This window comes from Cebus imitator, unplaced genomic scaffold (genome assembly GCF_001604975.1).
Source record: "Cebus imitator isolate Cc_AM_T3 unplaced genomic scaffold, Cebus_imitator-1.0 Scaffold309, whole genome shotgun sequence".
Lineage (NCBI taxonomy): Eukaryota > Metazoa > Chordata > Mammalia > Primates > Cebidae > Cebus > Cebus imitator.
In genome coordinates, this window is record NW_016107624.1 from 519,267 (window position 1) to 541,883 (window position 22,617).

General features: G+C 48.2%; 1 protein-coding gene across 3 annotated transcripts in view; it reads right to left on the reverse strand.

The window, feature by feature from the left end:
* Positions 1-7,967: 7,967 nt before the first annotated feature.
* The window catches only part of CDK5RAP2 (CDK5 regulatory subunit associated protein 2), a 199,379-nt gene continuing 184,729 nt past the window's right edge, over positions 7,968-22,617 (reverse strand). For all 3 annotated transcript variants that reach the window (XM_017503288.2, XM_017503290.2, XM_017503287.2), the window contains 4 exons: positions 20,616-20,759; positions 13,528-13,654; positions 8,842-8,888; positions 7,968-8,384 (listed from right to left, as the gene is read on the reverse strand). In XM_017503288.2, the coding sequence (XP_017358777.1) occupies positions 8,328-8,384; positions 8,842-8,888; positions 13,528-13,654; positions 20,616-20,759 (375 nt within the window). In that variant the 3' untranslated portion in view covers positions 7,968-8,327. The remainder of the gene's footprint in view (positions 8,385-8,841; positions 8,889-13,527; positions 13,655-20,615; positions 20,760-22,617) is intronic.

Consider the following 22,617-nt stretch of genomic DNA (forward strand, 5'->3'; position numbering starts at 1 on the left):
AGGCAGAGGAAATGATCACAAGGCCCGCAGAATAGTCTGACAAGCTATGGAGGTCTGACAAGAGCAAGATAATTCACCTCTCATGTTTGGACTCTATCTCTATTAATGCAGTCAAGGCACCATTTGAATTTTAGACTTCTTATGTCTCCGTTAACTTAGTTGCCTGCAGTCAATTAAGACCCGAAGACCATCTCTAGTTATAAGGGATCATACCCCTGTTATAGAGAGATAAATTGAGGCATAAAGGATGAAAGCCCAGAGGGGATGCCTGAGGTAAAGATGAGTGGGAGTGAGTCAGCCCTGGGATGTCGGAGACGGGCATTTAGGAACAGGAGACGCGAGTGCAAAGCCCAGAGCTGCAGGATACCAAGGAGGTGTTCTCAGGGGTCTGCAAGGAGTGTGGCAAGACTAGCCAACCTCATGCATGGGGGCAGGGGGAGATCACCAAGGATGAGCCCCAGTCTATGGGAGATGAAGGCCAAGGTCAGATGGGAAGGCTTGGATTCAATGGAAGAGTGGGGCTTTTGTCTTGGGAGGGACTGCAAGCAGAGAAGTGACATGATTGGGCTTGCAATTAACAAGACGGACCTGGATGTGGGCAGAGACAGTGAGGGGTAGGGGCATGAGCAGGAGGCAGGGAGACCCATGAGAAGGCTGCTGCCTTTACCCAGGCCACAGGTGCCCGGTGCTGGCGCAGGCAAGCAGCTGTAAGGAGGAGGTGGAGACCGAGAGGAGAGGACACAGTGGAGAGGCTGAGGGAGGAAGCAGAACCCACTGGGCGGGGGAGAGGACAGGCTGGCCTGTGGCAGGGCCTGAAGGAGCTCTGAACTCCAACACGGGGAACTCCCAAGGGAGGAGGAGGCTTGGGAAGAAAAATGGAGGTGTCATTAACCCCACATTAAAGGTGAGGCTGGAAACTGAGGCTGAGTTCAAATCACCCGTGTTTCTGTGATATTGTGCTGGCCTAGCGTCAGAACCAGAGCAAAACTATTTTATAAAATACAAAACTGTTTTTAGATAAGTTGAAATGGCTACCCCATTCTCCTCACAATAACTACTGTCCTTGGCCTCTGTAAATAGAACTGCTGTTTGTTCTTCAAAACTATGTAAAGTTGTTTACCTTTTCTTATCAGTAACTGCCAGAATTGCTAGCCTTTGCTTACCGGCAATTGCCAGACTAAGCAGCCCAAGCTAGTCCCATCCTGGCTCCTGTGACTTGTAATAAGTAACTAAGGTCTGTGATTTCCACCTTAACCAGATAATGTGTAAACAAATGTTTATCTTGACTTCTGTAAACCACTTAAGTAACAAACCGAATGACAAAAGTCCCCTTGGCCCTTGGAATGTCCGGAGACCCCCACCCTCATCTCTGCCCAGGAGGTAATTTACAGAATCCACTAGCCCTCGGAATGTCTGAAGCCTTTTCATCCCCATCCCTGCCCCTCACCCCTACTCCCAAGGTGGTTTTTCAGGTATAAAAAATCGTGGCACCCTCCTGTTGCCGCCACAGGTTGGAGAGACGTGAGTCCTCTGTGGTCGCCGGCATAAATAAATGACCCTGCAATCTGGCATACTTTTGTCTTGTGATAACTTTCTACACTCGGTCAAATACAACATTTCTATGGCACAGCCCCTCTCTAGGCAGCTGCTTGGACCTGCCCTGTCTCTAGTCAGAGGAGCTGCCTGAGGGTGGGTCACTGGGTCACTCTAGGGTTCTGAAACAGGAGTCTCAGGTAGCCGCCAGGGAGACCACCCCCATGGCCCCATCTGAGTAGCAGGCCGGCTTCCTCTCTTGCCATCAGCCTTCCTGCAACAGCAGCGGGAAGAGAGCCGGCTTCTGCGTCCTCACAGCCCTGGGGCTCACTGCCTGAGAGATGATTGAGTCCCCCACCCTCTCCCCTGACTGGCCTCCCGTCTAGATTTTTCTTTCTGCCTCCTCCCAGGGCTTTCTCCTTCATCGCTGGAACAATCACTATTGTTTTCCCAATGCCAAAAAAAAAAAAAAAAAAGGCCCAAATTCAAGTACTTTGTATCCAAGCTGGTGTTTCCTGCCCTGCCACGCTCCACTACCATGGGTCCCTCAGTGACCACCACGTCTTTGCACAGCTGTTTCCTCCTTCACCCCAACCCTATAGATTCTGCCCACCTTGAAAGATGCAGTTGGCATTCCATACTATTCCATACTTTCCGTATTGTTCTCTCCCTGTGGAGGTGGCCACACCATTGGCTGGGCCAGAAACCAGCAGCATGAACCCTCTCCTCTTCACACACACCACCAGGGGGCACACACACACACACACACCCCTCTCCAGGTCCTCTCGTGTCCCAAATCCACCCTGGTTTTCTGTTCCCATCCCCTGACCAGGTGAGGACAATTCAGGCCTGCACACTGGACACTTGGCAGGTTTCCCCCACCCTTCCCAGGCAAAAACCTACCCGTGCCTCTCCTACTGCTCCCGATGATGTCCGCTGGCCGCAAGCTGCCACCCGAGGCACTGCCCATGCCGCTGACTGGATTCTAAGCTCTAACCAGGCCAATGCACCACTCACAGACCCTGGCCCCTGCTGCATTTCCTCTGCCTAGGAACCCCACCCCCTTTCTCCACCCCTACAGTTCCCAGTTGGCCCTTACCGCTCACCCAGGGTCACCCCAGGGCACCTTCCCTGCTCACCTCCAAGGCTGGGTAGGGGCTAGTTCTCTGGATGGCCACAGCTACTTTGACCATTTGTCACAACCACGGATCACCTGTTGCTGGCCTGTCCCCCATGCTTGACTGGGAGCGCCTCGGGGGCCTGCGGAGCAGTGGCAGCTCTGGGAACTCTGGGCTTGGGTAGGTGCCAGCAGATGTTGGGTGTGTAACCGTGACTATCTCCAAATACCTTCTTACACTGCGTGCCCACACCTCGCCCACCTGCATCCCCTCTCACACCCACCCCACACTCACCAGGTGGGCTCCCAGCCACTGGCTTCCACCACAAAGGAGCCCTGGGCCTGGTCGCTCTGTCTGTTGCCCCTGACCCCACTGTCATCTTGGCTAAAGAGGAGGGCGAGGCCAGGGTGACCTTGTTCTCTTTTTCCCGTGTCTGCCCGCACGGTCAGCCAGTGTCACACACAAGCTGGGACCACATGCTGTTCTGTTTGGAAGGGGAAAGTAGCATTAATACAAACAGAGGATCGTTTCAGACCTGAAAACATGTAATTAAGCTCTCCTGTGAATGCCTGTTAACAAGGACGTGATTTCGCATTTAGAGAGGCGCGTGTGGGAGGGCGCTTGGTAACCACTATGCACTTAGTCCCATTGTGATCCAGTTGGAGGGATGAGTCCTGTCCAGTGCTGCCCTCTAGGGTCAGGCAGGACTGGTGGCTTCCCTGGGAATGGGGTCAACGGGAACAGAGGGGACATGGGCAACTCTGAGAATAAAGAAGTCTAAAAGGATGAGTCAGAAGCAACGCCAACTGCCTGCCTTCCAGCAAGGATGAGGCCCAGAGAGTGGCCACACCAGGGGGCAGGGCTGGGCTTTGGATCACTGGCAGGAACCGCCTGAGCAGGCTGCAAGTGGAAGCAGACGCTGCCAGCGTGGGCCCCACTCCAGCCTGGCCAGCCGCCTGGGCACTCACCATACTGAACTGCACTTGCACGCAGCGGCGGGGAGCTGTGCTCTGCAGCCCGCAGGCCTCCATCCAAACCTGTGTCATCTTGGGCGGGACACTCTGTGCCCCTGTCCTTCATATGAAAAAAGCAGTCCCTCCAGGCCAGGGCTGTCACAATGACTGCTTGTGATGATGTTCCAAAGACAGCCAGGCTCCCAGGACCCCAGGTCTAAGCAAGTGTTGCCTATTAGCTATATTACTTGTCTCTTCTCCCCACCAACCTGAGTCCCTTCAGAAGGAGGTGGGAGAAGCTCTGGGGATGTTTGCTGAGTGACTATATTTACTGGCCCTGTGCCAGGCAGCAGGACTGGTGTGGTGAGCAAATTGTGTGGGGTCTATGTTCTCATGGAGCTTCAGGTCAATGACAGGGAGAGCCATAACCCAAAACATCACAACTGCATACACAACCCTAAGTCACACAGCGGCCAAGCGTCAGTGAGAAGGGATCATCTCACACTGACCACAGAGTATAGGGGCTCCAGATCCGGAAGCTGTCTCTGACTAGCAAGAGTAGCCAGGGCAGGAGCATGCTGGGCAGGGGGCAGCATGTGTAAAGATCCTGTGGCCAGAGACGAAAGCCCAAAGAGACTGAAGGACAAGGAGCCAAGAGGGTGGACAAAAGGGCTCAGGAAACCAAGGGTTGGCTGGCCATATTAGGTGTGGTGAGAGGCATCCTACATTTTAAATGAGGGGGATAATATGATTTACTTTACCTTTTAAAGAGTCACTCTAGCTGTGGTATGGCAGACATTCGGAGAGGTGAGGTGGATGTGGTAGGCCAACTGGAAAGCTATTACAGTAAGCTGTCCAGGTGAGAGTTGATGGTCACTTGAACCGAGGTGGCAGTGGAGATGAACGAAGCAGTGGCCTTGGGAGATAAAACTGGAAACAGTGGCCCTGATCATGGATGGGATATGGAGGGGGAGGGAGAGGAGGTATAAGGATGTCTCCAGCATGTACTGCTGGCCAGAGGCCGACCCTTACCCGAGGTGAGTGGATGAACCCCAGCAATTTGGCCGATGTCGGGGCCTCATGGTTAGCCACTGTATATCTTTATCTTTCCACATCTCATAATTTTGCAGACAAGGAAACTGAGGTTTGGTTCCATTAGAAGGCCCCACCTTGGGGGCCTAGGTCTCTGGATCCACCCACCCACACCCCACCTGGCACCCATCTGTGGCAAGAGGGAAATGGGTCTAGCCCCTGAGGGAGAGTCCTGGGCTTCTCAGGAGATGGGATGAGTAATTTTGATAATTGCATTCTTGAGTTAGACTTAAAATATAGCCAAGATTGAAGAGGCAATTTGGCAGGGCCCAGTCCCCCAGGCAGGTTTCTTAGCTTCCACAATGCTGAGAACTTATTAACGAGATCACTCTTTCTCCATTCCACGACCCAGTTACAAGCAGTTTTCAGGGCTGCTGTGTTGAGGAATTCAATTGTGGGTCTCTGGGCCCTTGCTCTGGTCATCCAGAGACATTTTGTCGGAAAGGGTAGAACGAGAATACTTCGATTTGTAACACAGGGAAACGCTGCAGTTTTTCGAAGAGACGGGGTTTTGGGGGGAATGTTGATAATCCAAGGGACATCAGTTCAAATTGTGGCTCCATCCCTGGGTCCTCTCATTTGTAAATGGGGGGTGGTGCAGATTACTGAGATGCACAGTGTGGCTACTGCTATCCAGGTGATCGCCGGCCAGAGGGGCAAGGATTTTACTCTCCAGGCTCCTGACAGGGATGTAGGGAGGTGGGCTTCAGAAGTGAGATCAAAGCACCATTATCAAGGTAGGACAAGCAGGGGGCCTGTCTCCCTCTCCCCCACCTTCTCTCACTATATATTTAGTCCCTGCAGCTGTTTCTCTCAGGTGCAGCTCCTCCAGCACACGTGGTGATTAATTTCACCAATGGGAAATTGACGCATTTTCTGATTACTGCTTCAAAGCCTCCTGAATTCAGCTGCTGTTAAAATTAACTCACCAGGGACAATGGAGCTTTCTCCAAGGTCCAAATTGTCTTATTTGCAGCTTGTTCTTGGCACTAATCCAGCCCAAACAAACCAGGCTGCTCCTCCACCTCCCAGAAGAGGGAGGGCCTTCATAGCCCAAGGTTGAAGGTATTTTACATGACTCTAAACTGGGGGACAAATATACACTTAGTTTTAGATTACTGTGTTCCTGAAAAGCTGTGGGTGACCTGAAGCAAATGGACAGCTTGGCTTCCAGAGCCCCCTCCTCTGCAGGTCCTGCTCCCAGGCATGCCTGGCTTCACCAACCAGACGGGCCTGGGATGTACCAGAATCCAATGTGGATCCCTCCTCTAACCCCTCCAACTCAAGCCACTGCCAACAACCAAGTTCAGCTCCCATGGGCTGTGCACTGCCCATGTGCCAGGCAAGGTAGGGCTGTTCCCCTGTAGGGGCATCTGAGCCCAGGTCTTACTTCCAAGCCTAGCCTGAGCTATAACAACTATACTGTACAACCTGCTCCCCTCCCCACCATGCCCCAACCACACACGCTTACATTTGTGCACATCTGCCTAGAGGGCAAACGCCCTGATAGCAATAGCTTGAGCATACCCTTAGAATGATCCTATGTGGCAGATGCGTCTGAATGTTGTTCCGAGCTAGAGAATCTAGGAGTGGCCAACCCGGAGATTTGTTCCTTGTCTATGAGGAGTACCTGAGCTCCCAGCCTGTCTCATGGGACACAGGCTATACAGGGGACTGAGGCCCTGAGTTTTGGGTTAAAAGAAGGTTCCCAGGTAGAGGTCACTGGGGGAAGGGTATAAACTGCATGCTGTTTATAAGCGGTGGAGGTTTTCCTGCCTTACCTGCTGCCACTGGGCCGTGGGTTATGTTGTTCAGCCGCTGCCATTATACCGAAAAGCAGTTCTCCAGTCTGCTGCCTCTGGACTTACCCCTGTATGTAAGCCCCTAATAGAGCCCACATCTCATTTGCTGGCTTTGGGTCTCTTCTCAGACCTCTTGAACCTGGTGCCTTCTCTACTGAGGTTAACAGGGGCTTGGCACAACATAGCCATAAAACTTTAAACAGTATTTTAAAACTTAAGAGCAGCCACTGAGACACTGAAGAAGAGTCACCAATTTGTGGAAAGGGTCTTTTTGTTCAGCTGCTTCCAAAATTCGAGGCTCCCAATTCTGTAACAGTACTGGGCAACAGTAACTCTCATTTACAGAAGCATGAGACTCGGACTGGAACCAGGCCGCCTGCTCCACAGCGCCACGCCGACCTGGATCCTCAGCCCACCCAGCTTCCATTTAGAAAGTCAACTGTGCGACTGCTTGCAAAAGGCACTCCAGTGACATTATGACTCAGTCTGAGTTTCCACACACTGGTAAGTATTAAACTGAGGTACATCTGTGCAAATATTTCTCAGGAAGAGCACGGATGGTAGGAACCCAAGCAGAAAGGGTCTGTACTGCCCACTTACCCCTGCCCCTCTCTTAGTGGACGGGGAAGCAGGCTAAGTGGGGTACCTGGCATGAGGCCACTCCCTGGACTCCCAGTCTAGGCTGCTGCACCCTGTGCTTCCAGCCGAGGCAATCCCGTCTCCTCCCCTCACCAACTGTGTCTGGGGAGCTGGGTGCCAGGCCAGGCACTGGCAATTCCGTGGTCAACACAAGCTTATGCTCTCCAGGGGCTCAGAGGATTCACACACAGTGGTGTGGGGGCTGCGGGAGCAGAGGTGGGGCATGTCACCTAGTATCGGGTCAGAAGAGACTCCCCAAAGGGCCCAAAAAATATTTCTAAAGAACCATTCAAAGCTAACTAGAAAGAAAAAGGGTGGGAGTCCAAGAGGGCGCAGCCTCGGTTAGGCTGGGGAGAACACTGTTCCATTTGCACAGAACACAAAGTGGAGAGGGAGGAGGCAGGAAGGGAGAGGAGTTGGAGGTGCCAGCAAGGCTTGTAAACCTTGTTATGGGCTCAGGCTTGGATCAGAGGGTAGCGGGAAGCCGCTAAAGTGTTTTGGCTGGGGCATCTTGGTCAGAGGCAGCGATGTGGACGGCTGACGATACACCCCAGTCATCATGGGAACAATGCAAATGCCATGTCCCAGCTCTGGGCCTCACTTTGCTCTTTGCTAAGCTGGGAATGGCACCACAGCAAGGGCTGCTGTCCAGCAGATTGTGAGATGCCGAGCACACGCCATGCGCACGGCCACACTGCACGGGGCTGGCTTCTCTGGACACCTGAGCGAGCTCGGCACTGAGTCATGCGACTCATGGAACCCTGGCCAGTCCCACTTGGGATTTTGGGACCTGGGCTTTGAGTCTCCACACAACAACTGAATCATCAAGGTGAAATGAAATGAATCATTTAATGAGAATCTTCAAACTGCAGCACTGGCTGAGTACTAAGCAAAGCCAGGGGAAGACCTGAAGCCCACCAAGGCGCACAGCCTCGGCTCCGGTGCCTGCCCCAGATCTGAAATGCAGCATCCAAGAGCCTGAGGCCTTTTACCACCCAGCTGTGGAGTATATGAACCTTTCTGACGACAGCTCTCAAGCCAACTTTCAGAGAGAAAACACGAAGGGAAAAAATAGACTTCCTTTGGCCAGACAGCTCTTTCTTCCTCAATAAATAGGAACCACACTTGGAAGAAAGAGACAGCGCGAGCTCAGTGGGGGAAGCACAACCTTTATTGGCTGAAAGTTCTCCTCAGGAGCCTGGTCTGCTGGGACTGCATGTTCCTGGATGGGCACCCCTGGGCCTAAGCTAGGAAAAGGAGGGGAAAAAAGGAGAATTTTAAGTCCAGTAGAGGTTTCTGAAGTCAGATCCCTGACAGAGGTAAATGCGAGATTGTTATTCTGAAAGTGCTTTCAAAGACATACTGTTTGATGAGTAAATATTTACTGAATAAAATGACGATGAGATCATACTGTATTCATTCATTCAAGAAATATGCATCAAATGCCTACTATGTGCCAAGCACTGTTTGCTGTACTTCTTACTGGTAAAAATAGCATACAAACTTAAAATTTAGAACCCCTACTCGCGATATGGCATGATAAAACACAACTTTTCATGCACTGCTGGGAAAAACACACAACTCTCCGAGGAGGACATGTCCCCTGGTTCCACCTGCACCTTCATTTTTCAAGAGGTCCTTTATAGGCCTGCACCCCACCCAACCTTCCACATGGCCTGTAGTGACAAGACTCAAAGGGCATACCTCCAGGTTTCCTCTGGCCTTCCGAAGGATTTTGTGGGTTACGACCACTGAGGAGAGAGCAAAGAATGTGATGATTAGGGGCGTGCATGTCCAGGAGAGCAGTGTGAAAGCCAAGTGCAGGGAAGATAAGCCCCACCCCAAAGGGCTCAGACATGTGGACAACATGTGGTCTGAAGCATCCAGACCAGAGGGAGGTACGAAGGCCGCACCTGACCCATCACATACCCCAGACCAAATAACCCATCAACAACACCTCTTGAAGGCCCTGAAAAGCCACCACCTGACAGCGATGCAGAGGCTAACGCATGCTATGGCATTTCACAGAAGACACCATCACAGCTCTGCACGGCTAGCTGGCTTCCCAGGTATCCCTCAGGTTCACCTCTGTGGGCCAGGGAGGGCAACGGCACTGGGAGGGTAGAGGCCTGGGCCTGCCCAGCACCCTTTGGTTTCCTAGGCCCTCTGGGAAGCAGCTGTGAGAAGGGACTGTGCCTTGATCAGGCAAACCCACATATGGGGATCCAAGTCCTACCAAGCCAGGTTTTTACCAAGCAGCTCTTAGAGCCAGCTCTGAAAGGCCTGGAAGAAAGAATCGTGGGCGTGCTGCTTCTCCTTTGCCTGCTTCCCCTGGGCAAGTCACATTCTGCCTGGACAGGAGCTGGTTGGGTGGGATGGTTTCAGAGCTCCCTGACGACACTGACGCCCAGAGCAGTGTACTAGATGGATCCCCACTGTATCTGAATTCCTGGAAGGAGCGGGCAAGCCCCGGCTTTCAGGAGCAACTGTAAAGTAAGGTGGCTTCTTCCTTCAGGCTTCTTCTTGTCCGACACAAATGCCAGCAGTAGCAAGAATGCCCCTCTTGATCAGAGTTCTGAGCCTGACAGGGAATCTGTTCTCAGCAGGGCTGGGTGAGGGTCAGAAAATCAGCTTACTCCCCACACGGGAAACATCAAAGGCTTCTAGAGCCACGCCTTTAGCCAACAGTGCCAGAGGCTGTCCCAGACTCATGCCCAACACACACAGCCCAACTCCCCGGTGGCTTCTTCAGAATAGGAGCTGTGTAGTGCCCTTGAGAAAATCTGTATTTTTTGCCTCACAGAAATTCCCCTCTGGAGGTAATGGAGTTTATTTGCAATCTGTGACACTGGGGACGGTGTGGACTTTGTTTTTAGCTAAGCAAAACAACTTTCAGAGGTGGCCACTGCCTCTCTACCCCAACCAACCTCTGCTGCAGGGCAGAAGTTCTTGACATGGGGCCATGGATATGCTTGGGGAGTCAGTCCTAAATCCTCAGACACTGTGTGCAAATGTGGGTGTGGTCTAGATGTCTGCATTTCTCCAGAGAGAGGCCATAGCTTTCTCCAGATTTACCCAGGGGCCTGTGACCCAGAAAGGATTAAGTATCACAGCTGTGGAGGTTAGAGATAATTGTGAAAGAACGTTATATGTACCTAGAGAACAAAGCTTATGGCAGAAATAAGGATCATCTGGCTCAAGCTTTGAGGGGACTCCTACACCTGAACAGCACTGTCACATTTCAACGTACAGAAATCCCCACTTCAAGGAAAAGATCAAGGGACACAGCGCTGAAGGACTTGTCCCAAATCTACACTGGCCCCAGCGCAGAGATGGGACTCATACACAGGCCTGCCTAGCTCAGTCCACAGTTCTTCCCACCTTGGCAGGGTGCAGGGAAGAAGGTACCGACCTGAGTGGAGCAGGGTTGCCCTGGTGACAAGTGGTTTCCAACTGAATATCCCCCCACCCTATGGGGCAGAAGTACCACCCTCGCTTTGCAAATGAGGACCTGAGGCTTCGAAGTGAGGTAGCTGGTTCCAGGTCACGTGGCCAGTGAGTGGCCCCAGGGCATCAGGACTCTCAGCGTCCCACTGGGATGCCCTTTCCTTACTTTTCCCTGTAGACTCTGAGAGAAGGTCTGGTGTCAGCTTGACCAGGCAAAAATCAGCCCTGGTGTTTGCTCTTCCCCATCACCACGGGGCGACAGAGGAAGAGGAGGTGCTACACCAACTTTCACCTAGTCCCTTTAGACCCAGAGCAGGTCAGTGAGGTCCACAGGGCTTGGAGAATTGCCGAGGACCTGACTCCTCGGAACGAGGTGCAGAGCCTGGCACAGGAGGAGTTGCCAGCCCTGGGTCAGGCACCAACTGTGCTGCCTGGGGCAAGCCCCTCACGCTGCTCTGGTCAAGCCTGCTCTGTGCCAGGCCTAGGAGATATGGAGGGGCAACACCAGCTCAGGCGGGGAAATGCTACGAGACATTTGTGGTTCCTCTTACTAGGAATGATTTGCCACCTCCATGCGTAGGATTTGGTCGGCCTAATGGAAAGAGAGGGGAAGAGACTGGTTGAGCCTCATCTCTGTGCCAGGGACTGTGCTAAGTACAGTATAGTTTAGGTAGCATTATCATCCTTATTTTACAGATAAGAAAACTGGGGTGCTTTTTATAAAGCTGCTATTGAACCCAGGCCCAACTCTCTAGTCTGAGTCCTTTGGAATTTGTATCTCCAGTTAGAGATGAGGAATCTAAAGCTTAGGGTTTTAGTCGAATGCAGGTCACATAGGACAGTAGAGATTCAATCAATAATTCCATGCTTTCTGACCTAGGACACAGGGGGCCTGGGTTCTGTCCTTTTGACCTCCCACGGTAATCAACCCATCTGAACCTACTTCTGCAATTTCCTCACCTGTCAACAGGGTTAGCTACCTGCCCTGTGACTGGTCAGGGCCGTAAGCTGCTGAGGAGGAGAGGTGCCAATGCAGAGAGTTCTGCCTTTTCCTAAACCTATGCAGAGCATCGCCTCCCACCCAAGTATCTAACCCAAATACTCCACAGCTGCCTTAACATGACCACAACGGGCACTGTCTCCCTCCAGGTTCTCTATGAGGGACACAAAGTCTTCAACCAAACCCCAGAGACATCTGCCACTCTGCCAGGTTGATTTCCCTACAGTCTTTCAAAACCATCCCCTCTCCCCGACAGTCCTGAACCACTGCCCACCCGCGAGACTGCTGCAGCCCCCAAAGAGGTCTTCCCGGCCTCCTAGCCCCTCCAAGCTCAGCCATGGGATCTTCTAATACACACATGGACCCCGCCAGTCCCTGCTGCTCATCCTGGAGTCCTGTCCACAAGGTTCCTTGAAACCTGGTTCCTGCTTACCCCTCTCACTCATCTCCCACAGGAAAACCCTTTGCATATCCTAAGCATGTCCCTGAGCACTCGGTTCTCTCTCGCCCCTGGGAGCACAGCAGCAAGGCCACAGGGCCATCTGCCAGGATCCTCTTCCTGCCCCTTCGCTGTCTGATGAACTCCTAGTCATCCCTTGAGAACCAGTCAGTCTTGAACCACCTCTCAGGTCTCCTAGGATGTACTCAGCACACCATCCTACAGCTAAGCTCTGTGTCTCCTACATTAAGCCCACAACCCTCACTGGCAAAGACTGTCTTGTTCACCTCTGTCCCGAGACTGGCATGAGGGGCAAAGAACAGAAACTCAGTGCCTGCTCAGTGGCTGAGCTTCTCTCTTTTGCAGTTCAAACGCTGCCAGTCTCACAGAGTCTATTTTCAGAAGGTGCCCAGGTGTGGCTAAGGAGAACTCCTACTTGGCAATAATCTCTGTTCTGTGCTTCTCAGAAATGCTGGACTTTGATGAGAGAGACGCACAAGGCAGGCTGGCACCTCAGAGAGAAAGTGTTACAGTCAGCAGTTCTCCTATGACAGGGAAATTGACACGCAGGCAGTGCAGGCTTGGCCGGTGCCATGTTACCAACAGGCACTAACGGAAACTCAGCCGCCGCCTGCTCCTCTAAACATGCAGCAGGAGGGAGTGCTGAGGGTTTAAACCGGGAAACGGAGCTGCTCCCAAACAATCTCCAAAGTGGTTAGATCGGAAATGGGACTGACCTTACAAAAGTTACTCAACCTCACCGACCCCGAGTCTCAGCATTTGCCTTGAGAAGTATTTCTCCAATCCATGCCCTCCTCTGGATCCCCAGTGTCATGGCCAAGGGCCTTCTTTCCTGCCTGACTAGGGAGTCGGCCTCCTCCTCACTGGTGAAGCAGCCACCAATGAGCCATTCTTGCACACAGATGTAACAAGTCAATCCTCTGCCCTGAGCTGCCACCTACAGTCTTTCATGAAGCACTCCCTGATCCCCAATCCCTCCCGCCTCAATCCACTGTTTGCAGCCCTTACCCCACTGAGAGGCACTGTTTCTGGTTTCTGACATAGAAAAGCGATTTCTTGCCTCTGTACCTCTCTCCACACTCCTCCCCGCTGGACGGCCACTCCACATTCCATCTGACGATGCCTACCCCTCCCTTCACACTCAGTTAAGAGGTCACTTTGTCTAAGATGCCCACCTCCCTGGGACGGAGTGATGGCCACCCCAGACCCACCCCAGTGTGCTGCATCTTCCCATCACTGCACATGCCACACGACTGCCTCCCAGTGAGATGACAGTCCCTGGCACCAAGGGGCCGCTCTACAAAGGTATGTTAAGTGAATACACTTGTCCATGTGAGTCAGAAGGATGGAGTGTGAAAAGAAACCCACAAATGAGAGGCATGATTACAAACAATCTGGGCTCCAGAGTGGGTAATCCAGGGCTGAACTGGGAGCCCTTGGAGGCAGGAAGGCAGGCAGAGCGGTCACCCCCACACTCACTCACACTGATCAAAGATGACTTTTTCCTGGCGCTTGCTCAGCTGCAAAAGCTTCACAGTGTTTTGCAACTTCTTTTCTTGTTCAAACAATTTTTTATGTAGTTTAGTAATCTCTGTCTTCATTTCTCCAATCTCGAGAAAAAATAAATTAGAAAAATGAACAAAGAACATAAAACGTCATATTACATAGGAAGGATTACAAAGCCATATGAAAAAATGCTCAACCTCACTAGCAAAAATATTTGAATGGAAATAAGCAGGAAAGGGCAAATTTGGACAAAACCCACTGAAGGTAAGGGGAAAGACCTCATGACCTGTGGTGGAAGTGCAGGTTGGCATGGCCCAGCAAGAACGCCTTGGCAAGATCCACCAAACTAAGATGCACTTAACTCTTTGTCCTCCACAGTTCTACACTTTGGCATTTACCCCAAGGAATAACAACATAAGCACAAGAAGATGCCTATATACAAGGATGTTCGTCTCAGTATTGTTCATGGTAGGAAAACATAACCTGATTTGATCAGTATTGATCTGGATAAATTATGGTACTTATATATAATACAATAATTTTGCAACAACTAAAAATGATGTTGTAGAGCTCTATATATTGATATCAAAAAATGATCACAATTAGTGACAAAAGAGCCCAGAACAACACATCCTGTATCTAAGGCATTCCTGTTCCACAAAACTGAATATAAATGTCCACATCCATAGATGTCATCAAAATGTTAACAGCAATTATCTCCATGAGATATGATTTCAAATTGAGTTTAAAAAGAAAAAAACTATAATGCTGATTTTAAAAACTTTTCCATGTCTAAATCTTAAAAAGATCATATAAAAGTATTATTAGAAGATGTGGGAAGTAGAAAAGTTCCTTTTTAAAGTTTCCTTTCTTGTCAAAAAATAAATCATAAGTGTGCTAATAAGTCTGTTAAGCCCTATTCTATGTAGCTGTTAGACATGCCATGCTTACAGGCACGTAGTACATTCTGTATCCTTGTACTTTAACCAAGATATCTGTGCTGGACGTGCTCACAGGCATGTCCCAGCTCTCCACTGCTTTTACCTGTTTAAAAAAGTTTTAAGTTATTAGTCAATCATGTTTCAGTTTAAATTGTGAGGTCTGGCTCCAACCAATGGAAATCAAACACAGCAGTAAGAACAACCCCAAATGTGTAAGGGATAAATTTGTCTGCCTTTCCTTTGTTCATTGTACTCTCATGGCACAATGGCTAGCGAGGGTACCCTTCCTGCAGTTCAGGAAGTAAAAACTGCATTGCTAAAAAATCCTTTGTCTCAGTGCTAATTTTTTGTTGCTGCACCAAGCATCTATTTCTAACAGAAAAGTATGCTCCATTTGGAGAAACTTTTGGTTTTGCAGAGTAAACTGTGGATGGGTGGCAAAACCAGAGTCCTCAGTGCTCTGAGGTGAAATACACACACGGTGGAGCCCTCTCAGCCAGTCTCCACCAAACCAGCTCACAGAGGAAAGACACTCCCTATCTGTCAGGAAAGTGCCCTGGCACAGGCTGCTCTCTGCTGCACCAAAACACTTCTGCTCCCAACAGGAGACACGGTGAGTTGTCAGCTCAGGAAGAGTCACTTCAGTTTGTTCCCAAACTTGTTTATGGTAGCTGTACTTGTAATCAAATTGCATAATTTAATTAAATATTAAGTAAGCCCATGAAATATGTGTATTAAAAGAGAGAACTGGTTGTATGAAAACTAACATATGCTTCAGGAAAGACTTGATAAAAGCAAGTCACTAAAAAACACGTTTCTGGCAAATTAGGTGTGGGTGAGACAACTATAAAAGATGTGGGAGGAACACAGTCTAGAAGAATTCCATATTCAAATTGCTTTGCAAGTGTCTAAGTTTTCTCTTCATCTTAAAGAAACAGAAATTCAAAGTGACAGACATACATTATGGATGCAGTTTATGAAAGAAAGAAGATGTGAAACTCCAATCAGAAGACCCATATTCAAAGAAAAGGCCCTGGCCCTACATCAAAAGCATGGCAAATGAATGTACATTTATCTGTTTTAAGTTAAACTAAAATGTTTAAGGTACGTATCATTTTTTGATTCTCTGACTTAACCTACTTTTAAGATTAACCAGTCATGTCAGGTACAAGGACTTCAACAGTTCTTCCCAAACAGATCCTAATTTTAAACATTAGGTTTGCTTTGATTCTTTTCCTTGGGGCTAAGAGCCCACGAAGATTTAGGTTCTGGTCATGGCTCTAAAGGCCACACATTCCAGGACAAAGTCTCTCTACAGTCAAAGCCTTAGTCCCACATCTGTAAAATCAGAATAATAATCCCTGACCCAGCTATCACACTGCAGTCGAGTGAGACTCACATGAGACAGTGGAAGACAGCAGGAATGATCATTTCAAACTCAGCCTGACTGACCCATTCCGCTTTCTAAAGTCAGCTCAGGTGTCGCCTCTTCCAGGAAGTTGACCTGGCACTTCTTTTAGGCTGGCTGCTGCTACACTGGGTGCCCCAGGGCCTCAGTGTCTCCCCATCACCGCCCATGTCACAGCACACTGGAGTGACTGGTCCTTTACTTGTTTGCTTTCTGTACTGACCACACGCTCATTTCCTCCCTCTAACCACCAGTGTCTGGCGCAGAGCCGGAGCTGTGACACCATGTACCCACTCACAGTGGGCTAATTTTCACTGGTGCTCTCATAACACCCTGTACATATTCTATCCAGTACTTAAAACAGGGAATTTTAATTGTTTACATGTCTGTTATTCCCCTGGATTCAAATCTTCATTTTTATAGGATGGATATACCATGGTAACAACAGCAGGGGCTCAAAGCACAGCTCCAGCACTCCCCAGCTCTATGACGCTGAAGCAAGTCACTTAACCTCTTGGATTTTCCATTCCTACCACTGGAAAATGGGAAGAATCATGTCTAAATCCTTCAAGATTTCCTCAAGGGATCAAATGAAACGCTGGGTGTAAGCAGTGTGCCTGGTGTCCGCAGAAACTCACCAGAACAACCCCTCCCAAGGGCCACAGAGCTGCAGCGCTGGAAGCCACCCCTTCCCAGGAGGCCTCAGGCTTCTGCGTCAGTGTTCTGCCTGACTTCATGGACAGGAATTTTTGCTCGTTTTTTCATGGTGAAAAATCTCAAACATTTACAAAAGTAGAAAGAAGTGGATAATGAATCCCCAAGTGCCTATACAGCTGCAGCAATGATCAATTCATGGCCACACTTGTATCTACGAAATTCCTGCCCATCCTCTCCCCAAGATGATTCTGAAACCAACCCTAGAAGCCAATCATATCATTTCATCTATAAAATTTTTTACATCTCTCAAGAAGAAAAAGTTGTTTTTTTTTGTTTGTTTGTTTGAAATAGAGACAGCATCTCACTATGTTGCCCAGGCTGCTCTCGAACTTCTGGCCTCAGGTGATCTTCCCACCTTGGCCTCTGAAAGTTCTGGGATTACAGGCATGAGCCACCATCCCAGCCATAAAAAGATTCTTAAAAAAAAAAAAAAAAAAAATCACAATATCATTATGACACCTAAAAAAAAAAGGCAATAATTCCTTAGTATCACCAAATACGGTCAGTGAACACTCCCTGAGAGCTTCATAATTTTCTTTTTCGAAAAAATTGGTTCAATTCAGGATGCAAATAAGACCCACGTTTGGCATCTGTTTGTCGTTTAAGTTTCTTTTAATCCAGTGGTTCTCAAACCTACCTAGAGGGTTGTAAAAGCAGACTGCTGGGGTGCACTCTCAACAGTTCCTGATTTAGTAGGTTTGGGGTGAGGCCTAAGAAGGTGCATTCTGAAGGTGATGCAGGTGCTGCAGATCCAGGGCCCACACTTTGGGAAACATTCTAAATCCATGGGGTTCTCTCCCTCTTTTCTCATGCTGGATCCTTTCTCACTAGGATAAAATATGTTCCAGGTTCATACTATACATTTCCTGCCCCAAACCTGGCAGCAAGCCATTTCTGCAAGAAACCCTAGTTCCTTTTAGTGGGCAAAGGTATCTAGAAACCATAATTTGGGCATCAAGGGTGCTCACTGGTACTAGAACAGACATGGCTTCTAGAGTATTATATGTTGAGAACATTCATAAATTTTTTTTAATGGATAATACATCACAAGTTCATACTGATATCTGCTATTCAAATTTAGGATTACAGGGTTATTTCTTTGATTTCATATCTCTTTTTCCTCACAGTAAAAATAGTTCCCAATAAAATTAAAGGTTGTATTGTCTTACAAGAGAAATACAATAATTCAGAATATCAACATTATTACTAACTATATAACCATTGAGAAGAGTTTAAATTTTTTCTTGCCCTTAGAATATTTCTACTAGAAATGTGTGGTCAAACTACTGTTTTAGTCATTAAAATGTTTCCTTTTTGTGCTGTTATGCCTATAATGCCACATACAGTAAGGTCTGTTTCATCTTGCCAAGAATTTTTAGAAACTGTTTTCTCATTTCAATTTTTTTTATAATTATGTAATACACTTATACAGTTGCAAAGTCAAATCTACAAAACAAAGTCTATTCAGAGAAATCTACCTCCTGTCTGTTACTCTAATCTCTCCCCTCCCACTACTATATGTAGCCTGTTTTATTATTGTTTATTCTCCATTTAAAAAAATTATTATAAGCAAGTATGTGTGTACATTTGTATCCCTCCACACAACTGGTGCACATGATACACACTTTCCAGAGTAGTCCAGACTGCATGGGATGGTATACTAAATGCAAAAGGCAATTAATAACACTCAAGAGAAAACACCAGGTAGTTCAAAACCCCTGGGTTGCTGGTGAAAACTCAGAAATCAGCATTACACACATTTCACACCAAGCAAAGGCACTGTATAAAACACAGAAGTGACAGAAAAGTGGTTACAGGCAATTTAACACCACACAGGGGGTCTGTAGCCCAGCAACCATATGAGAGCATCTCAAAGGTCCTTTTTCTGGCTTCACGATTCCATGACATCAAAGTGAGCATAATCAATTACTCAAGAAACCTTTGGAAGGAAAGCGGCACTCAGGAGCACCAACCATTCCTGGAACGATTTGCAAGCAGGGGAAAATCAATGTGGCTATAATTTGTGTGTGTATGTACACATAATATATTATATATATATGTGTGTGTATGTGTGTGAGCTGTATTCTGTTGATTCAACAGTTACTACTATGTGCTAAGGACAAAAACACTGCATTAAGGGTCAACTGTTTGGTTCAGACATGTTTATGTTAAAATCATATGAGGCAGGTACTAGTTTGGGTGTACAGAAAAAAAATCACTGGTTCACTCAAAAATATAAATAAAACAGACACTGTCCTCTGAAGGAAAATAGAGGAAGACAGACATTAAACATATACACAATTATAATTTGTTGAAAAGGCCATGATGAAACAGAAGAGGAGGCTATGATGGAGGAATCAGGGAGCCCTCTCTGACTCTGGGGTAATATTTAAGCTAAGACTTGAAAGGTGAGAAGGAGCCAGCCAGGAGCAGGACATGGGACAGTCCAGGCCATCTGTGTCACCTAAGCGTAAGATGGAAAAGGGCTTGATGGATTAGAAGAAGGGAAAGGTTGGCGCGGTGGCTCACACCTGTAATCCCAGCACTTTGGGAGGCTGAGGTGGGCGGATCACCTGAGGTCAGGAGTTCGAGACCAGCCTGACCAATATGGTGAAACCCCATCTTAAAAAAAAAAAAATAGAAGAAGGGAAAGACCAATGTGGGGCTGGACCCCAGTGAGTCCCAGCCTTCCTCCCTGACACTCTGTCTTTCACCTGATACTGGCACCAGCTAAACGTGGGTGGAAAAAAAGATTTTTCTATGGAATGAACAGTTATGAACTTCCCTGAGCTTCGTGCATCCAAACTTTGTCCCCAGGGTCCCAAGAGGGAAATCTTAGGACATGCTCATGAGGACCTTCAGAGCAGAGGGCTGCCCAACCAGCTACTTCATGGTCATGTTTAAGAGACCTGAGAGCTGTCAAAATGGGGTTAACTAAATGAGATAATGACACAAAATGTAAATTTCCCTTTTGCCTTTTTGCTGGCCTTTGGCAAGAACTTACAGGTTAGATAAACAAAGGGGCAAATATCTATCAGGCCACCAAGCAGAGAGTTCTAACTCTTCCTTAACCTGCATATCCCTTCTTCCAAGGAGGTTTCTTGGATTAGCCAGAGTGGGCACTCACCTTGTCATGATACCACATGTATCCCACACATCCCACACACAGAAATCAGGGGACAGCTTCTACTCTCCCTGACTCCTGGTTTGCAGCCTAAGTAGTTAAAACAGATTTTGAACAAGTTCCACTCAAATATGATGATAAGGCTGAGCACTGTGGCTCACGCCTGTAATCCCAGCACTTTGGGAGGCCAAAGCGGGTGGATCACCTGAGGTTGGGAGTTTGAGACCAGCCTGATCAACATGGAGAAACCCCATCTCTACTAAAAATACAAAAAATTAGCTGGGCGTGGTGGCACATGTCTGTAATCCCAGCTACTCGGGAGGCTGAGGCAGAAGAATCATTTGAACCCAGGAGGTGGAGGTTGCAGTGAGCCAAGATAGCACCATTGCATTCCAGACTGGGCAACAAGAGTAAAACTCCATCTCGAAAACAAAACAAAACAAAAAAACAGAAAAAGAAAAAGATGATGATGAAAACCATTGATAGGAATTAGAAGGTTCCAAGAAAGGCATCTATAAAAGGGATGAATGATGAGTAAAAAAGAATGAGCTAGTCTGTGAGGACAAACTGGGACTTCAAGCTCTAACCCTGACCAAGGGCCTTGGCTGCCGGAGTTGGAGTTTCTTCATGTGCAGAACACGGACAGAATTCTACTCAACAAAGATGTGCTCAGACAGGTCAGGGCTACAGGAGTGTGGGACAGATCAATTAAGAACACAGTGAAGCCATGGCAAAAAGTGCCATCTCCTCCCCAATACATATCCCAAATGGTGGGCACATCTGCTATGGGCCAGGTCCTGGGCTTGGCATGGAGGAAACTGAGACACGGGCCCCAGTGGCATCCTTGAGCCTCTGAATCATGTGTCACCACCTACCTGCTTACAGTGAAGAGGGCACTGGCCATCCGAGGGTAGAGAGACTCTCCAGAGGCGTGTCAGCTGCCTGTAGGCCTCTTCCAGGGTCAGCCTGGCTGTGCTCACACTGCTCACAAACTTGCTAAGTGGTACCAGGTGTGGACCCTACACAGGGGGGATATGAAGGCCTTTATATGCAGTCGTGAAAAAGATTTTGGACAAGCAAGACTTAACATGCAGCATAAATCTCCAGACTGTAGGGCTTCTGTTTCACATGCTGAGCAAAAGCCTGGTGCCACGTAACACCAATTTATTGTTCTTACAGACTGGCGAATTGTAGATTATGAGAGAATTTCAGTGGTGATTTTAGCCCAATCAATAACTATGATTAATAACCACCAACATTAACTACAGTTACTACTCCAAGTAAAGGATCTGTGGGAGGGCTATTCTCACTGTTCAGCAGCCCACAGAGACGCCCCCCACCCCCCAGAGCAAATGACACCAGCAGCAAGCAATAAATGGTTTTGTCTTCAGTGGTCCCTGTTAAATGGCCCTGCTGTAGTGCATATGATATCAGGGCCTTGTAAAGTCTCTTTCACCCTCTCTGCTGGCAGAGCAAACTCAAATTGGGAGGTATCAAGGACATAAGAAAACTAAGTATGTGACTCCGAAAAGGAGAAACACAAAAAAAGAAGAAATGAAAAAAGCATTTGTTTTTATAAGTAATAAAGTAAATACAAAAATAGAACAAGGTCAGACACAGTGGTTCATGCCTGCAATCCTAACACTTTGGGAGGCCAAGGCAGGAGGATTGCTTGAGCCCAGGAATTCGAGACCACCCTAGGCAACATGGTGAGATCCCATCTCTACAAAAAATAAAAAATCAGCTAGGTGTGGCAGTGTAGCACACCTGTAGTCCTGGCTACTTGGGAAGCTGAGATGGGAGGATTGCTTAAGTCCAGGAGGTCAAGGCTGCAGTGTGCCATAATCGTGCCACATACCCCAGCCTGGGTAATACTGCCGGACCCTGTCTCAAAAAAAAAAAAAAAAAAAAAAAAAAAAAAAAAAACCCATTTAAAAAAAAAAAAAAAAAAAAAAAAAAGACACACACTTTTTAGATATCAAAGTGACAAAACAATCATTATAAATACAATTATCTCAGCCAGGCACAGTGGCTCATGCATGTAATTCCAGCACTTTGGGAAGCCAAGATGGGTGGATCACCTGAGGTCAGGAGTTCAAGACCAGCCTGGCCAACATGGCGAAATCCCATTTCTACTACAAATACAAAAATTAGTTGGGCATGGTGGCAGACACCTGTAATCCCAGCTACCGGAGAGGCTGAGGCATGAGAATCGCTTGAACTCAGGAGGCGGAGGCTGCACTGAACGGAGATCACATCACTGAACTCCAGCCTGGGTGACAGAAATGAGACTCCATCGGGAAAAGGAAAAAAAAAAAATTATATAGATATATATGACCAGGCATGATAGCTCACGCCTGTAATCCCAATACTTTTGGGCAGCCAAGCTGGGAGGATCATTTGAGCCCAGGAGTTCAAGGCCAGCCTGGGCAACATAGTGAGACCCTGTCTCTAAAATAATAGCCAGGTGATGGCACATGCCTGTGGTCACAGCTACTTAGGAGGCTGATGCAGGAAGACTGCTTGAGCAGGTCGAGGCTACAGTGAGCCATGATCACACCACTGTACTCCAGCCTGGGCGACAGAGCTAGATCCTGTCTCAAAACAAAAAAAACACAACAACAATAAAAGCTCAATAAAGACAAAAATGTAGTGAGACAAACGATCCATTTATGAACAGAGATAGAATCATTTTGGAAAGTAATGCAGCAATGGGTATCATCAAGAACACTAAAAACTTCATGACTTTTGAACTACTAATTCCACTTCATAATGGGTGACAGCCAGGTGGATGGCAGATGAATGGACACACGGGGGTGCAGATGGAGAGAAGAATGGATGAGAGATCAGATGTACAGAGCCGTCATGGGAGCGAGA